The sequence below is a fragment of the Drosophila suzukii genome, unplaced genomic scaffold, assembly GCF_043229965.1.
Source record: "Drosophila suzukii unplaced genomic scaffold, CBGP_Dsuzu_IsoJpt1.0 scf_10, whole genome shotgun sequence".
Classification (NCBI taxonomy): domain Eukaryota; kingdom Metazoa; phylum Arthropoda; class Insecta; order Diptera; family Drosophilidae; genus Drosophila; species Drosophila suzukii.
The window spans coordinates 267367-282955 of NW_027255897.1; the positions used below are offsets into that span (position 1 = coordinate 267367).

General features: G+C 38.5%; 2 protein-coding genes and 1 pseudogene across 2 annotated transcripts; all 3 read left to right on the forward strand.

Annotated features, from left to right (window-relative positions):
* The first annotated feature begins 768 nt into the window (after positions 1-768).
* Positions 769-3244, forward strand: LOC118879103 (asparagine synthetase domain-containing protein CG17486-like; annotated as a pseudogene).
* A 1543-nt stretch (positions 3245-4787) lies between these two features.
* On the forward strand, positions 4788-6518 carry LOC118879106 (asparagine synthetase domain-containing protein CG17486-like). The gene has a single exon (XM_070998862.1). The coding sequence runs from the start codon at positions 4823-4825 to the stop codon at positions 6479-6481; it is 1659 nt and encodes a 552-aa protein (XP_070854963.1). The 5' UTR covers positions 4788-4822; the 3' UTR covers positions 6482-6518.
* A 2202-nt stretch (positions 6519-8720) lies between these two features.
* On the forward strand, positions 8721-10446 carry LOC118879107 (asparagine synthetase domain-containing protein CG17486). Its single transcript, XM_036822086.3, has one exon. The coding sequence runs from the start codon at positions 8757-8759 to the stop codon at positions 10413-10415; it is 1659 nt and encodes a 552-aa protein (XP_036677981.1). The 5' UTR covers positions 8721-8756; the 3' UTR covers positions 10416-10446.
* Positions 10447-15589: the final 5143 nt, after the last annotated feature.

Consider the following 15589-nt stretch of genomic DNA (forward strand, 5'->3'; position numbering starts at 1 on the left):
ATCAACAACATCAGCCGGAGCTCTTGTTGTCCGCTTTGCGCGACATTCGCCGTCCTCCTGGCCCTAATATCGGCGCGCTCCTCGGAGTTGCGCTTTCATTATCTTCCTTCTCTCTCCCGAAGTACCTAGAACATCTGGATTCTTACTCTTCATCGCCTAATAGATATGCGCTCGACGCTTTTGACGTTCGACTTTCTAAAACAACTTTTCTCGACACATTTGGCTGGATGGCGAACCTCTCAGAGTGCTCTCTGGAGATGCTCTCGCCATCAACAACAACAATGGCATTTTACTGTGGCATTTTTTAAGAAATTATAAGCTACAGCTGTTCAGCTCAGCTCTTATGGAATGGTAGATATTGGGTGAGCTCGGTGGGAATGGGAGTCTAACATTTGTCAAAGGCGCATCCATCCCCCAATTTGGCAAGCATTTTTGGAAAGAAATTGAATGGAAGGAAATTGTTATAAACACTTAAAAGGGTCTTAACGGTTATAGATTGTGGAAACTATAGTCTCTATTCTCTAGGTCCTATGCACTATATTTTCACGACGGAATGGAAATCTCACTCTTGATAAATTTTTCAATTTAAAAAAAAAACGCTAAAAACGTACCACATGCAAGCCCTCAAGTTGTATTTGTTTTGCGTTGCTGCCACGAATGGCGGAAATGCCAACTGTTTCACACGAAGTGCTATGTTGGAAGAGGCTATTAGCGCTGAAATTGTTTCTGCGGCAAGCCTGATATAAATATTTGTATATATTTCTCACATCTCTAATGGATATTATTAGAAGTGGTTACAGATAGATCAATGTGTGGAATATTTTGCTCAATTTTGCATAATGTTGGATTACATTCACTTAAGATTCCAAACGCACTGAAAGAAATTCTGAGAAATCGTGGCCCTGATGTGCAAGACGAAATAATCGTAGATTATGATGCTGGACAAATAATTTTTTCCGGCAACGTATTATGGCAACAGGGGGAAAGTATTCAAAAACAACCCGTGGTTACCAATGACATCATATTCCTCTTTAATGGAGACATTTACAATTTACCAAAGCCAGAGTCGATGTCTGATACGTCTTGGATAGCGAGCAAAATATCAGAATGCCGAAATAATGAAAATAAGCTACTGCAGCTGTTGAAGAAATGGGAGGGACCTCATTGTTTTATAATTTATGACAAACGAGATCAAATACTTTATTTCTCTCGCGATGCACTGGGAAGAAATTCGTTAATTATTGAACGCATTCCGAAGGGTTTACATTTATTGAGCACATCCCACTGTTTTGAAAATGATAAATTATCATTGGAACTGCCACCACTGGGCCTTTATAAAGTTAACATTAACGATCTTACTTCATGCATATTGCACCCGTGGCAGCCTCTAAATAATTATTGTGTTGAGCTATTAAGCAGACTTGACCAATTAGTTGGCTGGAAAACTACAGTGGAGAGTCCAATGTCCCCAGAGTGGATGTTAAAAAGTAAGCTCACATTTGATTACGACTTCTATAAATATACATATACCGACAGTCATGTAGACCTTTACAACAAACTAATTAGTCATCCACAAATCAAGGAGTCACTAGCGACACTCCATAAACTGCTATCCAACTCGGTAAGAAATCGGGTTACAAACAAGGCCCCACTTTGCCGCCTTTGCTTGGAAAAAATGACAACTTTATGCGAACATGCCAAGTTGTGTATATTATTTTCGGGTGGCATCGACTGCACCATCTTGGCCTTGCTAGCTAACGAATTTGTAGCACAAAATGAACCGATAGAGCTTATTAATGTAGCTTTTGAAAGCGTTGAGGATCAAAATATTTCTGAGAAGCTATGGGACGTTCCCGATTCGCAAAACTGCACTGCTATCTATCAATGAACTAAAGCAACTTTGTCCCAAGAGGTGCTGGAAACTCTTAGAAGTTAATGTAACCCGTCGGGAATTGGACCAGACTCTTACAACACGTATCAGGCACCTAATATATCCACTTGAAACAGTTTTAGATGAGAGTCTCGGTTGTGCCTTTTGGTTTGCTTCGCATTGCGATAGCTCTACTGCCAGAGTCGCCCTAATTGGTAGTGGGGCAGATGAATTATTTGGTGGGTATGCCCGCCATCGCAAGAGCTTCATGCATTGCCAGGGCAGCGCCACAGAACGCCAGCTTGCCGTGCACAACGAACTTGAAATGGACTGGCAACGAATACCTGCCCGGAATTTAGCCAGAGACGACCGAGTTATTGCAGATAATGGTAAAACGGCTAGATCCCCATTTATCGAGGAGAACGTTGTTAAATTTATTAGATCTTTAGAAGTGTACCAAAAATGTTGCTTTTGTTTCCCCGAAGGTGTCGGTGATAAATTGCTTCTAAGACTATATGGCTATCAAATAGGACTGCAAGGCGTAGTATTGCTTAAGAAACGAGCTATTCAGTTCGGATCACGAATTGCAAACAAAAAACATAAAGCTGTTCACCAGTCGGATACTCTTAAACAAAAGCTGGCAACAAAAGTAAACTTAAGCCATGAATTTTCTTAATTAATTAAATATAAAAAACACGGCTTAAAAAGGTTAATTTTTTTAATTTTGCGCCAGATTAATTAACGGAAACCACACCCACCATTGGGGTTTTTTAACACATTTTTTTTGTATCTTAGCAACTTCTACAACAACTGCAGAAAGAAAACCACCATTGTAACCTGTTATTATACCTGCTACTCGTAGAGTAAAAGGGTATTTTGTATTCGGGGAAAAGTTCGTGACAGGTAAAAGGTAGCGTTTTCAAGCCCATAAAGTATATAAATTTGTCGGAGAATTAAAGTCATCTCCATGCAGGTCGTCATTGTTGGACGCTTGATCTTTCGGCTTCTGGTGTTCCGTGTCTCAATTCTGGCGGATGCAGCTCTTCTTCAGTCTTCGTTGCCTTTGTTGCTCATTATTGTCTCTTAGATACACTCGCATGACAACCTCACGCCACGATAAAAACCAGAAGGACACGAGAGAGCAGATCTATCAACGCATACAAAGTCTGCCAGCAGAACCCATGGTCAGACCTTATCGAAATGCTGCATTACTTCCTCTCCGACATATCCTTTATCAGGATCCCTTATACCTGTTACTCGTAGAGTAAAAGGGTATATTGTATTCGGGGAAGCGTTTTCGAGGCCATAAAGTACACTGGTCGGCATAAGTATTTTGACAAAACAAAAGTTAAATATACTCATAATTTGAACTTACTTCTTGTAAACTTTGACATCAATAGAAAGGTAAATAATAGTAACTGAAAAAAGAATTTCTCAAAAATCATTTTGCTTATATTTTGTATGATTTTTTATAGGTAAAAATGTCGGAAAAACTTGTATGAAAAAAGAAAAACAGCTCAAATGAATGTTTCTAAACATTTTCAAAAAATCATAAAAAATATAAGCAAACTGATTTTTTTTACTATTATTTTTGTTTAAAGAAACTGCAACAAAAAATGGAAAAAAAATTTAAAACGTAGATTTTTACACAAGTTCGACCTTTTTAATAAGTACTGAACGGGTTAAAAAAAAATGTATTGTATAATTTAAACTGCACTTAAATTACCTTTCCATTGATGCCAAAGTGTACAAAAAGTAAGTTCAAATTATGAGTATACTTTACTTTTGTTTCGTCAAAATACTTATGCCGACCAGTGTATAAGTTAACTAAAGGCAACCGGACTGAGAGTCAATGTCCGAAGATTAAGCGCTGGCCAAATTGCTGACACTGCATTTTACTGGAGGCTCCTGCGTACTGGCGTCGATACTTTTGCGGGACATCTTCTGCAACAACATCGGCAGCTGCTTGCCTGTCTCACTGCGCTATCGTCAACTTGCTCCTCTCTTCCGTTGCACCAACAAGAACATCCGCCGGAGCTTTTGTTGTCCGCTTTGTGCCACATTCGCCGTCCGCCTGGCTCTAATATCGGCGCGCTCCACGGAGTTGCGCTTACGTCATCTTCCGTCGCTCTCCTGACGCTCCATCAACAACATCAGCCGGAGCTCTTGTTGTCCGCTTTGCGCGACATTCGCCGTCCTCCTGGCCCTAATATCGGCGCGCTCCTCGGAGTTGCGCTTTCATTATCTTCCTTCTCTCTCCCGAAGTACCTAGAACATCTGGATTCTTACTCTTCATCGCCTAATAGATATGCGCTCGACGTATTTGACGTTCGACTTTCTAAAACAACTTTTCTCGACACATTTGGCTGGATGGCGAACCTCTCAGAGTGCTCTCTGGAGATGCTCTCGCCATCAACAACAACAATGGCATTTTACTGTGGCATTTTTTAAGAAATTATAAGCTACAGCTGTTCAGCTCAGCTCTTATGGAATGGTAGATATTGGGTGAGCTCGGTGGGAATGGGAGTCTAACATTTGTCAAAGGCGCATCCATCCCCCAATTTGGCAAGCATTTTTGGATAGAAATTGAATGGAAGGATATTGTTATAAACACTTAAAAGGGTCTTAACGGTTATAGATTGTGGAAACTATAGTCCCTATTCTCTAGGTTCTATGCACTATATTTTCACGACGGAATGGAAATCTCACTCTTGATAAATTTTCCAATTTAAAAAAAAAAACGCTAAAAACGTACCACATGCAAGCCCTCAAGTTGTATTTGTTTTGCGTTGCTGCCACGAATGGCGGAAATGCCAACTGTTTCACACGAAGTGCTATGTTGGAAGAGGCTATTAGCGCTGAAATTGTTTCTGCGGCAAGCCTGATATAAATATTTGTATATATTTCTCACATCTCTAATGGATATTATTAGAAGTGGTTACAGATAGATCAATGTGTGGAATATTTTGCTCAATTTTGCATAATGTTGGATTACATTCACTTAAGATTCCAAACGCACTGAAAGAAATTCTGAGAAATCGTGGCCCTGATGTGCAAGACGAAATAATCGTAGATTATGATGCTGGACAAATAATTTTTTCTGGCAACGTATTATGGCAACAGGGGGAAAGTATTCAAAAACAACCCGTGGTTACCAATGACTTCATATTCCTCTTTAATGGGTACATTTACAATTTACCAAAGCCAGAGTCGATGTCTGATACGTCTTGGATAGCGAGCAAAATATCAGAATGCCGAAATAATGAAAATAAGCTACTGCAGCTGTTGAAGAAATGGGAGGGACCTCATTGTTTTATAATTTATGACAAACGAGATCAAATACTTTATTTCTCTCGCGATGCACTGGGAAGAAATTCGTTAATTATTGAACGCATTCCGAAGGGTTTACATTTATTGAGCACATCCCACTGTTTTGAAAATGATAAATTATCATTGGAACTGCCACCACTGGGCCTTTATAAAGTTAACATTAACGATCTTACTTCATGCATATTGCACCCGTGGCAGCCTCTAAATAATTATTGTGTTGAGCTATTAAGCAGACTTGACCAATTAGTTGGCTGGAAAACTACAGTGGAGAGTCCAATGTCCCCAGAGTGGATGTTAAAAAGTAAGCTCACATTTGATTACGACTTCTATAAATATACATATACCGACAGTCATGTAGACCTTTACAACAAACTAATTAGTCATCCACAAATCAAGGAGTCACTAGCGACACTCCATAAACTGCTATCCAACTCGGTAAGAAATCGGGTTACAAACAAGGCCCCACTTTGCCGCCTTTGCTTGGAAAAAATGACAACTTTATGCGAACATGCCAAGTTGTGTATATTATTTTCGGGTGGCATCGACTGCACCATCTTGGCCTTGCTAGCTAACGAATTTGTAGCACAAAATGAACCGATAGAGCTTATTAATGTAGCTTTTGAAAGCGTTGAGGATCAAAATATTTCTGAGAAGCTATGGGACGTTCCCGATCGCAAAACTGCACTGCTATCTATCAATGAACTAAAGCAACTTTGTCCCAAGAGGTGCTGGAAACTCTTAGAAGTTAATGTAACCCGTCGGGAATTGGACCAGACTCTTACAACACGTATCAGGCACCTAATATATCCACTTGAAACAGTTTTAGATGAGAGTCTCGGTTGTGCCTTTTGGTTTGCTTCGCATTGCGATAGCTCTACTGCCAGAGTCGCCCTAATTGGTAGTGGGGCAGATGAATTATTTGGTGGGTATGCCCGCCATCGCAAGAGCTTCAAGCATTGCCAGGGCAGCGCCACAGAACGCCAGCTTGCCGTGCACAACGAACTTGAACGAATACCTGCCCGGAATTTAGCCAGAGATTTTATTAGATCTTTAGAAGTGTACCAAAAATGTTGCTTTTGTTTCCCCGAAGGTGTCGGTGATAAATTGCTTCTAAGACTATATGGCTATCAAATAGGACTGCAAGGCGTAGTATTGCTTAAGAAACGAGCTATTCAGTTCGGATCACGAATTGCAAACAAAAAACATAAAGCTGTTCACCAGTCGGATACTCTTAAACAAAAGCTGGCAACAAAAGTAAACTTAAGCCATGAATTTTCTTAATTAATTAAATATAAAAAACACGGTTTAAAAAGGTTAATTTTTTTAATTTTGCGCCAGATTAATTAACGGAAACCACACCCACCATTGGGGTTTTTTAACACATTTTTTTTGTATCTTAGCAACTTCTACAACAACTGCAGAAAGAAAACCACCATTGTAACCTGTTATTATACCTGCTACTCGTAGAGTAAAAGGGTATTTTGTATTCGGGGAAAAGTTCGTGACAGGTAAAAGGTAGCGTTTTCAAGCCCATAAAGTATATAAATTTGTCGGAGAATTAAAGTCATCTCCATGCAGGTCGTCATTGTTGGACGCTTGATCTTTCGGCTTCTGGTGTTCCGTGTCTCAATTCTGGCGGATGCAGCTCTTCTTCAGTCTTCGTTGCCTTTGTTGCTCATTATTGTCTCTTAGATACACTCGCATGACAACCTCACGCCACGATAAAAACCAGAAGGACACGAGAGAGCAGATCTATCAACGCATACAAAGTCTGCCAGCAGAACCCATGGTCAGACCTTATCGAAATGCTGCATTACTTCCTCTCCGACATATCCTTTATCAGGATCCCTTATACCTGTTACTCGTAGAGTAAAAGGGTATATTGTATTCGGGGAAGCGTTTTCGAGGCCATAAAGTACACTGGTCGGCATAAGTATTTTGACAAAACAAAAGTTAAATATACTCATAATTTGAACTTACTTCTTGTAAACTTTGACATCAATAGAAAGGTAAATAATAGTAACTGAAAAAAGAATTTCTCAAAAATCATTTTGCTTATATTTTGTATGATTTTTTATAGGTAAAAATGTCGGAAAAACTTGTATGAAAAAAGAAAAACAGCTCAAATGAATGTTTCTAAACATTTTCAAAAAATCATAAAAAATATAAGCAAACTGATTTTTTTTACTATTATTTTTGTTTAAAGAAACTGCAACAAAAAATGGAAAAAAAATTTAAAACGTAGATTTTTACACAAGTTCGACCTTTTTAATAAGTACTGAACGGGTTAAAAAAAAATGTATTGTATAATTTAAACTGCACTTAAATTACCTTTCCATTGATGCCAAAGTGTACAAAAAGTAAGTTCAAATTATGAGTATACTTTACTTTTGTTTCGTCAAAATACTTATGCCGACCAGTGTATAAGTTAACTAAAGGCAACCGGACTGAGAGTCAATGTCCGAAGATTAAGCGCTGGCCAAATTGCTGACACTGCATTTTACTGGAGGCTCCTGCGTACTGGCGTCGATACTTTTGCGGGACATCTTCTGCAACAACATCGGCAGCTGCTTGCCTGTCTCACTGCGCTATCATCAACTTGCTCCTCTCTACCGTTGCACCAACAAGAACATCAGCCGGAGCTTTTGTTGTCCGCTTTGTGCCACATTCGCCGTCGCCTGGCTCTAATATCGGCGCGCTCCACGGAGTTGCGCTTACGTCATCTTCCGTCGCTCTCCTGACGTTCCATCAACAACATCAGCCGAAGCTCTTGTTGTCCGCTTTGCGCGACATTCGCCGTCCTCCTGGCCCTAATATCGGCGCGCTCCTCGGAGTTGCGCTTTCATTATCTTCCTTCTCTCTCCCGAAGTACCTAGAACATCTGGATTCTTACTCTTCATCGCCTAATAGATATGCGCTCGACGCTTTTGACGTTCGACTTTCTAAAACAACTTTTCTCGACACATTTGGCTGGATGGCGAACCTCTCAGAGTGCTCTCTGGAGATGCTCTCGCCATCAACAACAACAATGGCATTTTACTGTGGCATTTTTTAAGAAATTATAAGCTACAGCTGTTCAGCTCAGCTCTTATGGAATGGTAGATATTGGGTGAGCTCGGTGGGAATGGGAGTCTAACATTTGTCAAAGGCGCATCCATCCCCCAATTTGGCAAGCATTTTTGGATAGAAATTGAATGGAAGGATATTGTTATAAACACTTAAAAGGGTCTTAACGGTTATAGATTGTGGAAACTATAGTCCCTATTCTCTAGGTCCTATGCACTATATTTTCACGACGGAATGGAAATCTCACTCTTGATAAATTTTCCAATTTAAAAAAAAAAACGCTAAAAACGTACCACATGCAAGCCCTCAAGTTGTATTTGTTTTGCGTTGCTGCCACGAATGGCGGAAATGCCAACTGTTTCACACGAAGTGCTATGTTGGAAGAGGCTATTAGCGCTGAAATTGTTTCTGCGGCAAGCCTGATATAAATATTTGTATATATTTCTCACATCTCTAATGGATATTATTAGAAGTGGTTACAGATAGATCAATGTGTGGAATATTTTGCTCAATTTTGCATAATGTTGGATTACATTCACTTAAGATTCCAAACGCACTGAAAGAAATTCTGAGAAATCGTGGCCCTGATGTGCAAGACGAAATAATCGTAGATTATGATGCTGGACAAATAATTTTTTCTGGCAACGTATTATGGCAACAGGGGGAAAGTATTCAAAAACAACCCGTGGTTACCAATGACTTCATATTCCTCTTTAATGGAGACATTTACAATTTACCAAAGCCAGAGTCGATGTCTGATACGTCTTGGATAGCGAGCAAAATATCAGAATGCCGAAATAATGAAAATAAGCTACTGCAGCTGTTGAAGAAATGGGAGGGACCTCATTGTTTTATAATTTATGACAAACGAGATCAAATACTTTATTTCTCTCGCGATGCACTGGGAAGAAATTCGTTAATTATTGAACGCATTCCGAAGGGTTTACATTTATTGAGCACATCCCACTGTTTTGAAAATGATAAATTATCATTGGAACTGCCACCACTGGGCCTTTATAAAGTTAACATTAACGATCTTACTTCATGCATATTGCACCCGTGGCAGCCTCTAAATAATTATTGTGTTGAGCTATTAAGCAGACTTGACCAATTAGTTGGCTGGAAAACTACAGTGGAGAGTCCAATGTCCCCAGAGTGGATGTTAAAAAGTAAGCTCACATTTGATTACGACTTCTATAAATATACATATACCGACAGTCATGTAGACCTTTACAACAAACTAATTAGTCATCCACAAATCAAGGAGTCACTAGCGACACTCCATAAACTGCTATCCAACTCGGTAAGAAATCGGGTTACAAACAAGGCCCCACTTTGCCGCCTTTGCTTGGAAAAAATGACAACTTTATGCGAACATGCCAAGTTGTGTATATTATTTTCGGGTGGCATCGACTGCACCATCTTGGCCTTGCTAGCTAACGAATTTGTAGCACAAAATGAACCGATAGAGCTTATTAATGTAGCTTTTGAAAGCGTTGAGGATCAAAATATTTCTGAGAAGCTATGGGACGTTCCCGATCGCAAAACTGCACTGCTATCTATCAATGAACTAAAGCAACTTTGTCCCAAGAGGTGCTGGAAACTCTTAGAAGTTAATGTAACCCGTCGGGAATTGGACCAGACTCTTACAACACGTATCAGGCACCTAATATATCCACTTGAAACAGTTTTAGATGAGAGTCTCGGTTGTGCCTTTTGGTTTGCTTCGCATTGCGATAGCTCTACTGCCAGAGTCGCCCTAATTGGTAGTGGGGCAGATGAATTATTTGGTGGGTATGCCCGCCATCGCAAGAGCTTCAAGCATTGCCAGGGCAGCGCCACAGAACGCCAGCTTGCCGTGCACAACGAACTTGAACGAATACCTGCCCGGAATTTAGCCAGAGATTTTATTAGATCTTTAGAAGTGTACCAAAAATGTTGCTTTTGTTTCCCCGAAGGTGTCGGTGATAAATTGCTTCTAAGACTATATGGCTATCAAATAGGACTGCGAGGCGTAGTATTGCTTAAGAAACGAGCTATTCAGTTCGGATCACGAATTGCAAACAAAAAACATAAAGCTGTTCACCAGTCGGATACTCTTAAACAAAAGCTGGCAACAAAAGTAAACTTAAGCCATGAATTTTCTTAATTAATTAAATATAAAAAACACGGTTTAAAAAGGTTAATTTTTTTAATTTTGCGCCAGATTAATTAACGGAAACCACACCCACCATTGGGGTTTTTTAACACATTTTTTTTGTATCTTAGCAACTTCTACAACAACTGCAGAAAGAAAACCACCATTGTAACCTGTTATTATACCTGCTACTCGTAGAGTAAAAGGGTATTTTGTATTCGGGGAAAAGTTCGTGACAGGTAAAAGGTAGCGTTTTCAAGCCCATAAAGTATATAAATTTGTCGGAGAATTAAAGTCATCTCCATGATCTTTCGGCTTCTGGTGTTCCGTGTCTCAATTCTAGCGGATGCAGCTCTTCTTCAGTCTTCGTTGCCTTTGTTGCTCATTATTGTCTCTTAGATACACTCGCATGACAACCTCACGCCACGATAAAAACCAGAAGGACACGAGAGAGCAGATCTATCAACGCATACAAAGCCTGCCAGCAGAACCCATGGTCAGACCTTATCGAAATGCTGCATTACTTCCTCTCCGACATATCCTTTATCAGGATCCCTTATACCTGTTACTCGTAGAGTAAAAGGGTATATTGTATTCGGGGAAGCGTTTTCGAGGCCATAAAGTACACTGGTCGGCATAAGTATTTTGACAAAACAAAAGTTAAATATACTCATAATTTGAACTTACTTCTTGTAAACTTTGACATCAATAGAAAGGTAAATAATAGTAACTGAAAAAAGAATTTCTCAAAAATCATTTTGATTATATTTTGTATGATTTTTATACCCGTTACTCGTAGAGTAAAAGGGTATACTAGATTCGTCGGAAAGTATGTAACAGGCAGAAGGAAGCGTTTCCGACCCCACAAAGTATATATATTCTTGATCAGGATCACTAGCCGAGTCGATCTAGCCATGTCCGTCTGTCCGTCTGTCCGTCTGTCCGGATGAACGCTGAGATCTCGGAAACTATGGGAGCTAGGCTATTGAGATTTGGCGTGCAGATTCCTGAGCTTCTTACGCAGCGCAAGTTTGTTTCAGCACAGTGCCACGCCCACTCTAACGCCCACAAACCGCCCAAAACTGTGGCTCCAACAGTTTTGATGCTAGAATAAAAATTTTAACTGAAATGTATTGTTCTCATCAATACCTATCGATTGACCCAAAAAAAAGTTTGCCACGCCCACTTTAACGACAACAAACCGCGAAAACCTGTGACGCCCACAATTTTCATGCTAGATAAAAAATTTTAACTGAAATGTGTTGGTCTCGTCGATACCTATCGATTGGTCCAAAAAAAATTTGCTACGCCCACTCTAACGCCCATAACGCTTAAATCTGTATACCGCCGGTAGGTGGCGCATTTTAATCTCGCTTTGCTGCTTGCATATCTCCATTTAGCTGAGTAACGGGTATCTGATAGTCGAGGTACTCGACTATAGCGTTCTTCCTTGTTTATAGGTAAAAATGTCGGAAAAAACTTGTATGAAAAAAGAAAAACAGCTCAAATGAATGTTTCTAAACATTTTCAAAAAATGATAAAAAATATAAGCAAACTGATTTTTTTACTATTATTTTTGTTTAAAGAAACTGCAACAAAAAATGGAAAAAAAATTTAAAACGTAGATTTTTACACAAGTTCGACCTTTTTAATAAGTACTGAACGGGTTAAAAAAAATGTATTGTATAATTTAAACTGCACTTAAATTACCTTTCCATTGATGCCAAAGTGTACAAAAAGTAAGTTCAAATTATGAGTATACTTTACTTTTGTTTCGTCAAAATACTTATGCCGACCAGTGTATAAGTTAACTAAAGGCAACCGGACTGAGAGTCAATGTCCGAAGATTAAGCGCTGGCCAAATTGCTGACACTGCATTTTACTGGACGCTCCTGCGTACTGGCGTCGATACTTTTGCGGGACATGTGTCCAAATATATGTTAGTAGACCCGTTACTGAAATACATGCCTGTGTCCGTATAAGTAATAAAATGTTGTCACTAATTGAAAAATGAGATATGCGCACATTAACTGTAGCTTTTAATTGTCCGTTATGTGGTTAACTCAAGACGTTTTGACCATGTATCACAGCTGACATATAATATACTTGACCATAATTTGACCTCCTGGATCGATCTTAGAACTTTAATATTCTTTCACAAAACAGTAACGAGTAACGTAAATAAACTTACCCCAGCAACATCTTTAAGAACCCAAAATTACATATGCCCTCGAATACAAACAATGTGTTAAAGAAGGCTACATTTCATAAATGGTATTCGGTTATGGAACAATCTACCGCATAGACAATACCGCATTTATAATAAAGTTAAAGATCTCTTAAAATACCAGTACAAATAGGTATAATAAAAAATAAAATAAAATTAAATTAAAAAATATTAAAAACAATAATAATAGTAACTAAGAAACTACGAACAAATATTAAAAACGATAACAATAGTAACTAAGAAACTACAAAAATTTGATTTTAGTCATAAACATTAATTATAAAAGTGAGAAAAATTGTTTTAATAATTTAAAAATAATAATAATTTTAAAATATCAACTCAATGTGACTAGCGCGATAATTATTTATTTATTTATTTGTACACTGAAGGCTTACTTATAAAAACTAAGCTACAGGGAGTGATGACAGCCATAGCTGCTGAGGCTTTCGGCTGATTACATTTTCATCTATTTCTTATTTATTATATAAGATTTAACACTTAACATTTAGCTTACGAATAACAAATAACACTTAATTAGGAAACATAGAAATCTTAATTTTGATACATGATATTAGAAAGTAGCTTTAAATTCTCATCTTGTAGCCTTATAGTTCATTCATGATGATGGCTTTTTTTAGAAATGTAAGAAGGATAAGTATGTTTTCAGGTTTTGGATTAGTTAAGAAAGGGATGAGATCGGAGTTTGGGGTTTTGGGTCTAGTATTGTGGAAGGATGGGCATTCGTGCAAGATATGTGTAATCGTTGTGTCCGTGCTATTGCAAAATTTGCATTGGTTAGATGGAGGTTGAACGAATCTATTGCATGGGTCAGTTATGAGTTAAAAAAAATTGATTACATAAATAAAAACAACAATAGACTAGTATGCTGGAAAAGAAATATTAAAATTAAATAGGATGTTAAGATTGATTTTTAAATGAATATCTGGTGTACAACAGCCTACTAGGCTTTTTATACCCGTTACTCGTAGAGTAAAAGGATATACTAGATTCGTCGGAAAGTATGTAACAGGCAGAAGGAAGCGTTTCCGACCCCATAAAGTATATATTCTTGATCAGGATCACTAGCCGAGTCGATCTAGCCATGTCCGTCTGTCCGGATGAGCGCTGAGATCTCGGAAACTATAAGAGCTAGGCTATTGAGATTTGGCGTGCAGATTCCTGAGCTTCTTACGCAGCGCAAGTTTGTTTCAGCAATGTTTCACGCCCCCTCTTACGCCCACAAACCGACCAAAAAGTCTTAACTGAAGTGTATTGTTCTCATCAATACCTATCGGTTCACTGAAAAAAAAAATTGCCACGCCCACTCTAACACTCACAAACCGCCCAAGCCTGTGACGCCCACAGTTTTCATGCTAGATACAAAATTTTAACTGAAATGTATTGGTCTCGTCAATACCTATCGATTGATCCAAAAAAAAATTTGCCACGCCCACTCTAACGCCCATAACGCTTAAATCTGTCTACCGCCGGTAGGTGGCGTATTTTAATCTCGCTTTCCTGCTTGCATATCTCCATTTCCCTTTGATCCCTTTAGCTGAGTAACGGGTATCTGATAGTCGAGGCACTCGACTATAGCGTTCTTCCTTGTTTAAATTGCTTTTATTGATTTGTTTTCCGTATGTCAAAAAACCTAACTGTTTGATAGTAAGACCATGCTTCATGCGAGAACACTTTCAAATCTTCGGTCACACTATAGAAGAATTCGATTTTTTTATTTGTGAAACTCAGCCAATAACAGGGACTTTGCAATTTCTTTCTTTTATTATTTTTTGACTAATCGAGTGGCACTTATCAAATTTTCCGGCTTATTTTGGTTTTTCCTTCCCGATTTAATTTCTTTCGTTTGCAGACTCTGAAATTTTTCAGTTTTGCGCTTGAAGCTGGAAGCACAAATCACATTAGTTTTATATTTTGTCTACAATATCCTCTCTCACATAAGAAATTTTGCAGCTGGTGAGACGTTTAACCAGATCTTGCAAATAACCCAATTTTCGAATAACAAATCAACATTCAGTCCAAATCAATATTGATTATATGTTGTTTAGCTCTAGAAATAAAGACTTTTCTATAAGTTTTCATTTTCGGTTGACAAATAGCTTTCTCTTTGAATTTTATTTTTTCTTGATCGAAAATAAAACTTGAACTGAAATTTGCTCCAATTTAAGAAATCTAATAAGTCAACCGCGAGCAACACTTTGAAAACCTAGTTACACTATTAGACTCTTCACAATCGCTGTTCTTAATCGGACTCTAATTCACATAGAGAATCGCTGAAGCGAACAGCTGCAGCGAAGTGCTGATCGACATAAGCAAACCATGTCCGAAAAGAGAGTGCGTGCAAAATTAGTTGCCCTGAAATAAATTCAAAAAAACATAAAAGTAATTACAATTTAAACGCTAACCAACCATTTTTTTGTTATTTTATTAAAGTCAGCAAATATCTGCCAACATAAACATAGCCCCGTCGTGGGCAAAGACAGGTGGGTTAAGATGTTTGTTACATTCAAATGTACAGAGCATTCAGTGAATATCAAACAATTACTCAAAATAAGTCTTACAAATTTCTAGGGCATTAGGTCGAAAGTGACGAGTTTACCTTACAGGGATAGAGAACTGTATTTGACCAAGAAGGTAACTCTAATTTACAGGTCCAGTGATTAATTTGTGAAGGAACATAACACCATGGCAGGTCCGACGATCCTTGAATGAGAGAAAGTTCAGTAGACGCAGTTACGATGTGTTTCACAGTTTAAAACACGTAATGCAAACAAAAGGAACTGTTTCTTTACCGATTCGATAAGGTCCTGGTACTTAGCATATTGAGGTGACTAAACACACGAGCAGTATTTAAGTATTGGACGAACCAAGGAAATGTATAAGTGTTTCGTGGTATAGGGGTCCTTAAATTCCTTTGACTAACGCTTGACAAAGGCAAAAA